Raw genomic sequence first — 14400 nt, forward strand, 5'->3', positions numbered from 1 at the left:
TTAGATTTATATTTTCAGAAGTTAATTTTGGCTACAGTGTGAAAAATGAATGGAAGGGATATAAGAATGAAGACAGGGAAATTGGTAAGAAGGCTATTAGAGTAATCCAGAGGAAGGGATGATGGTGGCCTGTATCTATGACAGTTTAATTCTGATGAAACTTTTAAACAAAAATAACCTTGGGGTGGAGAAAAAAACTTTTCTTCATAAAATATACCCAAAACCATACCTTTGAATAAAAACTTACTTTAAAAAGATACATTTCTTACCTTAAGTCTAGTTCTTTTGTCCGAAGAAAATTTAAAATGGGTGCAAACGCTGCTGGATCTCTATCAATAAATATCTGTAAATAAAGAATTACAAATTTTACTTTCAAATTATAAATTAAACTTCTAACTTTAATATCTGTAACACTAACTTAGGGAACAAATACTGAATTATTTAAATACTATACCTCCTTGATTCCACTCTTATTAAATTTTAATGTTTCCAAAATTGAAATGTAGTTTTAACCGTGTGCATTTATGTGGTAGTAGTGGTGTCTTTTCTCCACCCGAAAAGCTGTTGTTAGATTATACTTTAAGGTGCAGGAAAAATGGTATCAAATAAGTCCACTTTCTCATTTCTATTTAATTGATATCTTTGGTGAAAGGGACACCAAAGGGAAAATTTTTATCTGAAATATTCTAGAATTCAATAAATACTCTGAAAACATTGTGCATGAATAATACTTTCTTACATCATCTGATCACTAATTATTGGTGACAGTGATTGTGATTTACATAGTCTGTGATTCATAAGTGAATAATTAAAACAACAATGTACTTTTATAATACACACGAGGCAATCAAGAAAAGTAAAACCGCACACTGCTGTCCAAACTGGAAAACAGTAGCACTTTTACATACCACTATCTCAATTTCCTCAAGGGCTGGGTGCAGGGTGAAGGGGAGGGTGACAACAACAACAACAAAATGTTTTAAAATAACAAACAGCACCACAGAATACACGTGGGGAAAATAAAATGCTTAAAAGATATGAAATACATAATCGATAACTTTTTACAGGAACGTATGCCAACACTATTCTGAACCAACTACAAAAGCTCTAACCATAAAACTGAACACCTTTTAAAGCTTGTGTAAGTCAATTACACAGCAGAATGGTAGCAAATAATAAACCTTCTTATATTATAATCAGTTACTATATACAATGAATGAGGTTCTTCTGGCTTCATAAATTCTTGCTTTTGTTTCTATTAGAATCAATCAGAAGTTGAAGAAAACACCAGAGAATTGTAGAGATCTAATGACTGATGTCCTTTTTATAATCTCACACGGACATATCTGCTTGTGCTGCTTTATTCCATCTGCAAATCTCATCACAACAAATAAACACCTCTGGTCTCTTTGTTGCCTCCCAAATGAAAGTCTTACTTGCTTTTGTGAGCCCTAGACATTTATTTTACATGTTATTGTTCATATTACAACTGCTTTTTAAATTTATAAACCAATTTGTTTAACTGAAATTTAATAGTTCTTTACTTCCCTCACTACACCATTGCTGCACAAGGTCATAAGGTTATTCTCCACAATAAAAAATTGTAGAACTCTACTAATTTGCAACATCTTACCATTATAATATTGAAATATTTTAGTATTTACATTCATCTATTTACTGTTCAAGTTTCAATTATTGATTAAAAGAAATATTTCCTCTCTTGACAATGTAAGCTCAGATCCTACAATCTCTCTAATCATGATTATTTAAATTGCTATATGCAGTATTCCCAGTTTCAAGTTCTCTTCTATAATTACAGAAACACTATTCATGACAAGAAATAAAAATCTTTAAGTACATATACTTTCATTTAGTAGTTTAGTAGTACTTTCATAGAGTAGTTTCCCTGTCTTCTTAGAGTATAAGGATCAAACATTATAAGCATTTTTTAATCTAATTTAGAGCATACATCAACATTGTTATACTCACAGCACCAGTTTCATCTCGAAGTGTTGAAATTCTTCCACTCAGCAAACTACAAGTCATTAAGACAGAGTTAGTTTTTAAAATCTGAGTATGAATAAAATGCTCTAAGTCTTTCAAACATCAAAGACCAACACAAATGAATCATCCTATCTCCAAGGTAAAATAACAATTTAAAAGTTATATTTTAAGAGTTAAGTTTTTTTATTCAATACATAAAAATATTTATTTTTATTGTTTTAATAAATAATCAACTGTATTTAAGAAAAGGTACTAAAGAATTATATGAAATACCTGGAAAAAAAAGAATCTGGAATCCACATAAGTGTTTGTCTTGAGGTACTAAACCTGCAATTAAAAAGTATCTGATATTATAAGAGAGGACATGATTTGAAATTTCCATGTTAGTTAACTTGCTTTAATATGCTGGCTAATGATTTACAAGCTGCGGCATAGCTCTAGCTGTATCAATTATATTCATTACTTTTAATATCTTTAAATTTTGCTACTTTCAATTCAGAGTTAAGATTATTCCAAGAGCTGTCAATAAAATCAAATAATTAATTTGCTTACATATAAAGCTTCCTAAAACACTACTTTCTAGCATGCCAATCTACTGAAGAATCAATAATTAGCGCACCACACCAAGTCTAAAATTCTCAACATAACATACTATCTTCAGGTCACGTTTCATCTCTCCAACACAAACTGTTTTCCCCTCTAATAAGAAAGACAGTACTTCTTAATATCCCCAAACAATCCATGCTTATACCACTTCAGAATCTCCATCCCAGCTGCATCAACCTCATGTTCAATTATCCAAGTTCCAGCCATCTTTTTTTGTTTGTTTGTTTGCGGTACGCGGGCCTCTCACTGTTGTGGCCTCTCCCGTTGCAGAGCACAGGCTCCAGACGCGCAGGCTCAGCGGCCATGGCTCACGGGCCCAGCCGCTCCCCGGCATGTGGGATCTTCCCAGACTGGGGCACGAACCCGTGTCCCCTGCATCGGCAGGCAGACTCTCAACCACTGCACCACCAGGAAGCCCCATCTTTTTTTTTTTTTAATAAATTTATGTTTTGATTTTATTTTTGGCTGCGTTGGGTCTTCGTTGCTGTGTGTGGCCTCTCTCTAGTTGCAGCGAGCAGGGGCTACTCTTCGTTGTGGTGCACGGGCTTCTCATTGCGGTGGCTTCTCTTGTTGCGGAGCACGGGCTCTAGGCGCACGTGCTCATTAGTTGTGGCTCGCAGGCTCCAGAGCGCACGCTCAGTAGTTGCGGCTCACGGGCTTAGCTGCTTCGCGGCATGTGGGATCTTCCCGGACCAGGGCTCAAACTCGTGGCCCCTGCACTGCCAGGCGGATTCTTAACCACTGCACCACCAGAGAAGCCCCGTCCATCTTTCTTGATACCATCCAGGTTCTACCTTCTCTTTAATGGCTTTTCCAAATACACTATCCTATATTATCTTTCTGAGCTCATATTAATCCCACTGCACATAATGCATTTAACATTTCCTTTATAGTCTTGGGCTATTCACAACTGTTGCATTCACTCATTCAAAAATCACTCAGTAAACACTGTTTAGAGGTTAACTGCCATTTGATCAAGTCTGCTTATTACCACCAATTTGAGGGGGACTTTATCAAAGCCTCGTGTAACAGACCGAGGCAAAACAATCAGTAACTGATGTAAACTGGCATGACAAAGAATTCGATATAGGGCTCATGCAGTCCAGCACCTGATGTCTGAATATTTTCATTTTAAGACACATCACACTGCACTATGTATTTGTGACTCGCTGTCCCATCACCCCGTATCTTCACACAGAAGAGAGCCCAACAGACCTTTACTTTCCCTCCACATTCATTTTCTAGCATTACATGACTGTTTTAAAGTAGCTCCTGTGCCCATTAATCAGGCTAAGAAAGGAGCCAGTTTACTCAAGAAAATATGGCAAATTTTCCCAAGCATATTTCTTACCAGAATCTTAAGAAAAAAATGAGAAGTAGATTACAACTAGTTAGAGGAAACTGACTTGGTCAAATCAATAGAAGCAAACCCAGTAAATGGTAAACTGAAATTTCTAAGGATCCACTGCAAAATTGAGTCACTGTGTTTTAGAGGCAATCAAATTAATTCCAAATAAGGATCACTTCTAACTTGTGACCTTTCACATTCACTGCTTATTCAGCAAATTGTTTGCCAAATAACTTAAATTTTGTGTTACTTAGAAAATTACCCAGGTCTGCTTAAAGTCATATTAGCAATTTCAATTAAAATCAGCAGTTCGGGGTGGGTTTAGTAATCTGGAATTTCTGGCAAAGGGATTAGACTCTCATCCCCACCAATTTTTTTTTTCTCCAAACAAGTGGAAGATGGGGGTGGGGGGCAAATCCCAAGCTCTCACTGGTTCCAAATATGACTTCATGAAAACTACAACATTTAAAATTACATATGACAAGCATAATTCTCTGAAATGTATATATATGAAAAGCCTTTTCTATGTTTTTATCTCATATCTACAGTATGCCAAGAAAAAGATCACGTGCATTTGGCCTCAGCAAAACATATCCACATTTATACTCCATGCTACTTGCCTCCTACTAAATTTACTTGGAAACAATCTAGTTAAAATTATTTATTCTGGGCCTCCCTGGTGGCGCAGTGGTTGAGAGTCCGCCTGCCGATGTAGGGGACATGGGTTCGTGCCCCGGTCCAGGAAGATCCCACAAGACGCGGAGCGGCTGGGCCCGTGAGCCATGGCCGCTGAGCCTGCGCGTCCGGAGCCTGTGCTCCGCAACGGGAGAGTTCACAACAGTGAGAGGCCCACGTACCGCCAAAAAATAATAATAATAAAATTATTTATTCTGCAAAGTTACTATTGATAGATAATGCCACTAACCCTTGTATTTCCCATTTATTGCTTCAAATTTTTTTATCAATCCTGGAAGGTTGGTACTATTATTGTCATTACACATTTTAGGAAACTAAGCACTAAAAAGTAATTTGCCTAAGGTTGCTGAGCTAGTCTCCCACTGGCTGGTCCCAGACTTCTCTCCTGAGGCCTCAAATCATACTCATTCAAACAGAATTAATCACAAATGGAGCCACACTGGTTTTCTTTCACTTCATTAGGGTTTTTCTGGTAAATAATAATAATATTAACAATTCTAAATGAAACCTCATCTTCTCTACTTTCTGAATCATCCATGAAGTGTTAAATAAATGATAAAAATTGGTCATTTTTTTTATTAGACCCTACCTATACCATGTGCTTCTCTGCTCATAAGAAACTCTCCTTTGACTTTCACTCTACCACTTCACAGCTGAGTTCAATTCTATGCCACAGGTGGTTCTCCCAGTGGCAATTACTCAACTTCAAGGAAATTAGAAACTAGGGCAGGGATTTTAAATGACTACAGAGCTACTCTTCTGAAGGCCAGCTCTTGCAGGGTATTACATTTCTGCATCCATAAGTTACCAGGGTGGCAAAATTTTCAGGTGATTTTAGGAAAATATCCATGTCTTGCATTAGGAGACACCAATCTTCCCCTCCATAAAACCGGAATCTATATAGCAGCAATAACATTGTAAACTAATAAACAGTTTTGCTTGGGGGATAAGAGGGAAAAAAAGAGTGAGCAGAGAAAGCATTACTGTTTCCTGTGTTGAATTCTCCAGCACACTCAGAAAACTATTCAAACACTATACATTTTTATCACTATGGTTCACAGTGCTGCCGTTGTGCATTTTTAAAAATACTAGTTGAAAAGTCCTAGGTGTTGAGCATAGCAAAATACACTAACTCCCAGGGCGCTTCATCGTTTATCTCCCACCTAGCCTAAAACTCAACTACCCCTTCCTTGAAACAGCTGGCAAACTCCCATTTCCGAGAGGAGTGACTCATAAACCATAGCAAATCCACAGAAGTATGATCCCCCCCCCCCAACAAGCTTATTAAAAGACACAGTAAGGGAGTGGAAGGCCAGAGAGAGATCAGAGAAGAGCTTTCAGTCTGTTTACTAGGAGAGCGCCACAGGGTGCCACTACCCAAAGCTTCCCAGAACCAACTCTTCAAACTGCAGTTTCTGGACTCGCTGCCCTACAAGTTGAACAGATCCTTCAGAGCCACGCACCAAGAAACTCTGAAAATAAATAACAACGTACCGCGCAACTACGGCACTCCCTCCACCGAAATTCTTGGAGATTTCAAACAGCCCTTACTGAGGCATTATCGCCCGAGCAAATCGATTTACCTTGTTGACCAAAGAGAAAGGGAGGCAGGTGCACGTGCAACAGTCAAACCACAAGGCCCGGCTTCCATAAAATAAATTCCTCAAGTACGCGCCAGGGTTAGGTAAGGAAGGCTATAGAATGTTCCTCTCGGCCTGATCCCCTAGAAATGGGGAGGGACGTTGCTGATATTCTAGGAAGGCGGCAGCGCGGCCAGATGAACCCTGGTCTCGGTGATTCCCAAGGCCGCCTGCCCCTCGAGATCCGCGGACCTGCTCCCGCCCGGAGGGCCCTGCGCTCCCCGCCGACTCGGCGCCCATGCTCGCCCGCTATCCCGCCCCCCCCCCGGGGCCCGGCCTCCCCCGGAGGTCGCCCGCCCGCTATCCCCCCACCCCGAGCCCCTTCTCCCCGACTCACCTGGTGCCCCCCACGTTCAGCTGCACGATCTCGCCGCTGCCGGCCGCCGCCGCGGCGAAGCTGCCGCAGTGCCCTCCCGACATGTCCGGCGGCTCCGGCAGCACCCGCCGCCCTCCCTCCCCGGCCGGGGCCGTCGAGCCCGCGGCGGGAGCCCGAGGCGGAGGCGGAGGCAGCGGCGGCGGCGGCGGCGGCGGCGGCTGCAGGGCCAGCAGGGCTGCGGGCGCCGGGGGGCGGGCGGCGCGCGGAGCCTCCCCCACGTTCTCGGCGACCGGGCGGGGCTGGCGGGCGTCCGCCTCTTCCCCTCCGCTCCCGTGGCGCGGGAAGGCGGCCGGGCCTCCACCTCTCGTAGCCTCCAGGCCGCCCAGCCGTGGCCTGCCGTCAGCTCTCCGCTGCCCCCCTCGCAGCCGCTGCGGCCGCAGCGCCGGCGGGAGGAGGGGTCGCCGCGTGGGACAAAATACCGCAGCGTTCTGCCCTTCGCCCGCCACGGCCACAGAGCTTGAGGCGGAGGAAGGAAACGGGGAGGAGGAGCTTCCCAACCCAGCGGCCGGCGCGGAGGGGTGGGGGGGTGGGGGAATGCGCTCCTGGACCAAAGCCGGGTCCCATGGGATCCTGTTTCTTCCCTCCTACTCCCGCAATCCCAGCACGTTTCTCTTTTACATTTCAGATTTTCCAGCCCCGGGACTCAGATTTGCTCAGACTTGAGGGCAAGTCTGGGCAAGCTGTTCTAAGCATCCTTATTGTCTCCCTTCTCCACGTGGATTTGGGAGATGAAAGGAAAATTTCTTAGAGGAAGTTATGCCTAAATGTTTACATTGCTATTTATGGTGGAAATGCGGTGAAAATTTGGGGATTTTAAAACTTTATAGCGCTTATCTCAGCAAACTCGTTACCTTACCCTTTTCCATCTCATCCCTACTCTCCCAAGCAGTTTGATTTCGTTAAGCAGGGGAGAAAACAAAAGACAAAAACAAGGAAAAAAAAAAAAACCCTAGGCAGTGTAGAGCCACACGTTTCTGGGCTATAGTAAGTACTCAACTAATGTTACACACACACAAATACATTTTTTTAAAGTTTATTTTTGCTTTAAACAGTATATATTGGAACTGGAAACCTTAATGGCTACTAAAATATATTTTTAAATGGTAGTACTATAATACCTGGTGAAGTAAAATTCATATTTTATGGCAAGAGGGAAAAAATTTAAACATAAAATTTTTCTTGGCTTCCTTCGTCCCTTTGGGGCGGAATGAGCATCTGCATTCCCCGGACCTCCTTAGGAGGTAACGTTCCTTCTTAATCTCATCAAGGGTCACAATTCTTTAGGAGATAATCTTCCTTCTTAATCTTAGGGCCGCTCACTTTGTACTTGTACATCTGGTTTGTGTAACTGTCAGTAATACATCATTTAATGTACAACCCTCTGTCTCAAAAACTTGTATAGCTGTGCTTTGACCTCATAGGCAGAACAGACCTCGAAGCTTTCCGAAAGGCTGTTCCTGGGTTATAATTTTCAATTTGGCTCGAATAAAATTTTTCATTTCTTTCTATTTTATCTTTGGAGATTTTCTAAATGCTTTTTTATTTAATGTTTTTACTGTAGTATAGTTGATGTATCCATTTCTTTCTTTTATCGACTAATTTCTTTTGTTAACCTGATGGCTCCATGAGCTAACAAAGACAGTATATTATGTTTCAGAAGTCGTTTGTGGTACTAAAGCCTTAGCATGAATCCTGTTTTGCTATAATTTTACCATAAAAGTTCAAAATGAAGACCTACATGATAGTATATTTTAAATTTTCATTGTCATAATAATTTTTTTAATCCTCTGCTGGCAAATATGCCAGTGAGATGATATCCAAATTTGACTTAAAAGAGGATAGCAGTACTTACAGATATAAGATAAATATTATTTACCCCAGTTGATGATAATAATAATAGCTAATCTGTATTTAAGGATTTATCATATGCTAGGTGGTTTAGATATTTTCTGTCATTTTTTTCTTCACAACTATTGTTTCACTATTTTAAAAATAGAAACGTGGGACTTAAAATGATCAGAAAACTTGCTCAAAATTATGTAGGTGGCATATAGCATAGCAAGAATTTGAAGACAGGCAGTTTGAAATCAGTGCACTATAACTCACTATATCTCACATATTCACTTGATACTAAGAAGATCAGATTAACGGAGAATTGAACTAATAATTTTTCACACTTTTTAAACAGTATTAGCTGTCTTTGTTCTAACCCTTAATATCTATTTCTATAAGGATTTGAAATTTTGCTTTCAAATTTGCAGGATAGAATTAGATGGTAAAAAAGGCCATTTAATTATCCCTGGGCATTTAATTTTCCATTGGAAGAATGTAAAAGAGCACTTATTAACAGATTTTTGCCTTTAATGAATTCAAAAGGCAACATAGAGTTATTTGTGACAAGGCTTCTTATCCTTCCTGAAATAAATAAATGAAACCACATTCATCTCAATGCATAGTAATTATTAACTATCAGCAAGACATCTCGTCAGGAGAGGGGAGAGGACTCTATTTTATAAACCAAAATGGTCAGAGCTTCTTGATGTATCCAGACCAATGTGAGTCTGAAGGGATTTCTTATTCATAAAACTTAAAGTTAGGATATTATTTACTTCTTAAGAGTACATTGAAACATTAACAAAGACAGCAGAAAGGGAAAAAATATTTACAATATATATCAGACAAATGATTAAAAATCCACAGCACTTGGTTGTATGTGTATCACTTTACAAATCAACTGAGGAGACAAAAAGGGAAAAATATGGAAAGTATATCAACAGGCAAGTGATGGGATGATAACTAACGAAAACACTGAAATGCTTGCTCAAACAACAGAAAAGGATGTAATTTTCACTCACGAGGTTGGCAAAAATTAAGAGGTTTGGTAAAAATCCAGTGTTGAAATGGTCACACTCATGCATAGTTGATTGGAATTTAAAGGGTATAGAGTTTTTGAAGACAGCCTGAGAGTATGAACTTTTGAAATGTATATACCCTTGACTCAGCTCTTGTCTTCTAGGAATAGATCCTACAGACATATCGTAGAGATGCACGATGTGCAGATCAAGAAGTGCACATTCATTGTAGCAGTGTTTAGAACCAACTAGACTGTTCAACAATAGGGGGATGATTTTTAGAAGTGTTGCATATTATGATTGTTATGGGGCAAATCTATATGAACTGACCAGAAAAGGTCTCCAAGTATATTAGTGGGAAAAAAATCAGGTCACAGAATAATGCATTATGAGTGCAACCTCATTTATTAAAAAAAAAAAAAAAAAAAGCAAAACAAATTGTCTGTGTCTACTAATTTCTATCTAAAAGTGCATGTATTAAACTGGGAAGAAACATTAACTCTAGAACAGTCATTAGAATCAGAAGGGGGAAGTCAGCAGTGATAAATAGAGGTAGAACCTTTCAACTCTGTGGACTTTCACATTGTTTAAAGTGTTTACAGTGGGTTTTCAGTCATGTATGTATGTATATGTGTATGTACGTATGTGTAAATAGAGTAGATTCAAGGTTGTCTGCATGACAGTTTTTTAAATTTATTTATATTATTTAAAGACTTATGCATGTAAAAATATAAATTAAATGTTCTTTAAATACCATTACTTTTTTTTGTAGATGTGTTGAATTTGAGATGTCTACTAAACCAGTACTTCTCAAACTGTTTTAGGTGAAGGACAAGTTTACTTCATTTCCAATTCATTGGAGATCAATGTTAGTTCCTACTGCACATGATTGGAACTCACCTCACACCACATGCAACTTATCAAGCAAATTTGACAACATCTGAACTGGTCTACACCCTGTGCAATGAGATAAGACCACTGCTGGCATCAAATTGCTATAAATGTTGTTAAACTCTTTCTCTTATTTTTATACTTAGTTTGTTGCAGACTGATGACAAATGATTTGTGGATGGACCACACTTAAGGCGGCACTGTATTCAATATTGAAGCGAGATGTTGAGTAGGCAGTTATATATAGGAGTCAGAAGTTTGGGAGGGAGACCCAAACTGAAACTACTGTTATCTTTAATAAAATAAAAATTTGGAAATTAGCAATATATAGATGGTTTTTAGAGCCATGAGGCTACCTGAGATCATAAGGGGGTGAGTGTAATATAAAGAGACAAGAATAGGAATTAGGAGGGAGCCCTTGACTATACAATATTAGGATATTGGGAGGAGAAGGAGATACAGCCAGGGAGACAGAAAGGAGTACCAATAAGAGGAGGAAAACCAAAGGAGTATGGGATCCTGTGAGATAAGAAGTCTAGTAAAGTAAAGACTGAGAATTGACAATTGGTTTTAGCAACATGAAGGAAATTGGTGACCTTGTACATAAGGGTAGTTCTAGTGCAATGATGGGAGAAACAGTATGATTGGTGGGATTTTGCTGTAAAGAACAGTAAGGAGATGGATTGTAGCAAACAGATGAAAGTAAGGTCAAGAGAAGGCTTCGTAAGATGATAAAAAAATAATAGTAATAACCACAGCCAATGGAAACCATTCAATAGAGAGCAAAAAAACAGGTAATTCAAGAGAGGCAGAAGATAATTATTGAACTTATGTCTTTGAACAGATGAAAGGAGACAACTTCTAGTTAACAAGATAAAGAAACTGAGCCAGAAGGAGAATGGGTAATTTGCCCAGTGTTTGCAGTTGCCATTATTATTATTATCTCCTAACCCACTCTAAGTGTAGACACACCCCTTATTTGGGGTATGACCCTAATGATATACACTATATATCACATTTTAAAACAACAGCTTTTAGATTACAAACAACGATAGGGAAAACTTCCTCAAACAGATTTGTCAATATCCAAAAACATGCCTTAAGAAAGGGGTAAAGGACTTGAAGTTTCACTGGGTCTCATCGATCAAAGCTAGAAAAATACACATTCCTAGCCTGATGGTATACTCATCAAAGATGTTAGTTTAAGGGAAATGAAGGACAGTAATTTGGAGGCAGTAGTGAAGGGCCAGGATAACATCTACCCTCCAGCCCCATGGTATGAAGATTACAGGGAAGAAACTAGCCTATATTTGAGAGAACAGCAATGGAATCAGCGCCCCCAAGGCAGCCACCTTTCAGTCTGTTCTAGGAACATTCAGAAAAGAGGGTGAGGCTAAAAGGGGATTTTCCTGATGAGTGACCATGAATTCCAAAGGACACATTGGAAAAGTTATATTTTGGAGGAAGACAATAGAAAATGAGCAATGATCTGTGCTAGATTTTTGCAGAACAATATAAAATGGGAAAATAGGTGTGAACAGATTATTCCTGAAGTTCCCTTATGCAGATTACAATAATGATCCAAAGAAGGTTTTGTTTAATTTGGAGATGGGAATGACAGTAAAGGCTTTTGCCTAGAGTAGTCAGAGTTCAATGAACACTCCGAGAAAACTCTTCCTCCAAAAAATTTATTAAAGGTCTGTAAGGTCTGAGATGATCTCATACCCCACCTATCAACTCTCAATCTCCCTCTGCAGTCTTCTCGCCATGTTCCTTCCTACCTCTCTACTCAAATCCAGGTACACAGCCTACCTTGCTATTATTCCAACATGTCAAATAGGCTCTTGCTTCAGGACCCTGCACCTGCTTTTCTCTCTGCTTGTAAAGTTTTTCCTTGAAACAGACAATGGGCTCACTCCTTCACTTTCTTCAGAACTCTACTCAGTCATCACTTACCAGAGAGGCTCTCACTCTTATAAGCCAGCAAGGGAAACAAAAAAACAAAAACAAAAAACAAAAAAATACTCAATTAATTAAAAAGAAGGCATGAAAAGAAGGCAAGGACAAAGAATAGATGAGACAAATAGAAAACAATTAGCAAGATGATAGGTTAAAATCCAGCCATATCAATCATCTTATTAAATGTAAATGGTATAGGGACTTCCCTGGTGGTCCAATGGGTAAGATTCTGGGGCTCTCTGTGGCGGGAGAGGCCACAACAGTGAGAGGCCCACGTACCGCAAAAAAAAAAAAAAAAAAAAAAAAAAAGAGAATATAACAATTGAAAACATTTATGCAACTAATATCTAAACTTAAAAATACAGGAAGAAAAAACTGATAGAACTGCAAAGAGAAATAGACAAATCCACAATTACAGATAAATATTTCAATATCCTTCTTCCAATAATTAATTGAACAAGTAGATGAAAAGTCAGTAAAGATATAGAAGATTTGAACAGCACCATCAACCAACATAACCTGTTGATATTTTTAGAACATGCCACTCTACAACAGCAAAATGCATATTCTTTTCAGGCGCTCACAGAACATTTACCAAGATAGAACTTATTCTGGGCCACAACACAAGTCTCAATAAATTTTAAAATATTCAAGTTATACAAATTATGGTCTCTGGGCACAATGCAATCCAATAAGAAATAAATAAAAGAAAGATTTTTGGACTATCCCCAAATATTTGGAAACTGCATAACACAGTTCTAAATAATGTAGAGATTGTGGAGAAATTAGGAATTGTTTAAAGTGAAAGTGTTTTGAAACTGAATATAAAAATTTATGGGATGCTACTAAAGCAATACTTGGAAGAACTATTTAACACTCAACTTGTATATTAGAAAAGAAGAAAGGTCTAAAATCAGTGACCTCAAGGTCAACCTTAAGAAACTAGGAAAAGAAGAGCAAAGTAAATTCAAAGTAAGCAGGAGAAAAGAAATAATAAAAATCAAAGTGGAGGGACTTCCCTGGTGGATAAGATTCTGTGCTCACAATGCAGGGGGCCTAGGTTCTATCCCTGGTCAGGGAACCAGATGCCCTGTGCATGCCACAACTAAGGAGCTGGTGAGCTGCAACCAAGGAGCCCGAGAGCTGCCACTAAGGAGCCTGCCTGCCGTGACAAAGATAAAAAGATCTAGTGCCACGAAATAAATAAAAAAATATTTTTTTTAAAAAAAGATAACTTCTATTAAAAAAATCAAAGTGGAAATAGAAAACAGAAAAACAGCATAACCAAAACCCAGTTCTTTGGAAAGATCAATTAAACTGGTGACCCTCTAGCCAGACAAATCAGGATAAAAGAGAGAAGACATAAATGACCAGTTTCAGGAATGAGAGAGGCGCATCACTACTGATTATACAGATATTAAAGGAAAATAAGATGTTATGAACAACTTTATGCCAATGAATTTGACAACTTAGATGAAACAGACAAATTCCTTGAAAGGCACAGATTACCAAGTTTCAAGAAGAAAGAGGTAACATGAACTGCTCTATTTCTTTTTTTCTTCCAGTTTTATTGAGATATAATTGAAATACAACACAGTATAAGTTTAAAGTATAGAGCATAATAATTTGACTTACATACATCATGAAATGATTACCACAATAAATATAGTGAACATCCATCATCTCATATAGATATAAAAATAAAAGAAAGAAAAAATTTTTTCCTTGTGATGAGAACTTTTAGGATTTACCCTCAACAATTTTCATACATAATATACATGATTTCATATATAGTCAATAATCTACATGATTGGTTTGTTTTTGAAATATAGTTGACCTACAACACTATGTTAGTTCCACATGCACAACATAGTGATTTGATATTTCTATACATTACAAAATGATCACCACTGAATAGCTCTACAACTATACATTAGAAACTGATCACTGCTGAATAGCTCTATTTCTATAAAAGAGTTTGAATTTGTAGTTTCAGATCTTCCCACAAAGAAAACTCCAGGCACAGTT

At 38.6% G+C, this 14400-nt stretch overlaps 1 protein-coding gene across 2 annotated transcripts in view; it reads right to left on the minus strand.

Annotated features, from left to right (window-relative positions):
- Positions 1–7127, minus strand: part of KCTD3 (potassium channel tetramerization domain containing 3) — a 71730-nt gene extending 64603 nt beyond the window's left edge. For both annotated transcript variants that reach the window (XM_082613801.1, XM_082613800.1), the window contains exons 1-4: positions 6632–7127; positions 2278–2331; positions 1990–2035; positions 270–343 (exon numbers count right to left, since the gene is read on the minus strand). In XM_082613801.1, coding sequence (XP_082469927.1) covers positions 270–343; positions 1990–2035; positions 2278–2331; positions 6632–6714 — 257 coding nt within the window. In that variant the 5' untranslated portion in view covers positions 6715–7127. The remainder of the gene's footprint in view (positions 1–269; positions 344–1989; positions 2036–2277; positions 2332–6631) is intronic.
- Between the last annotated feature and the right edge of the window lie 7273 nt (positions 7128–14400).

Source organism: Mesoplodon mirus, assembly GCF_964341445.2.
Source record: "Mesoplodon mirus genome assembly, chromosome: 3".
NCBI classification, from domain to species: Eukaryota; Metazoa; Chordata; class Mammalia; order Artiodactyla; family Ziphiidae; genus Mesoplodon; species Mesoplodon mirus.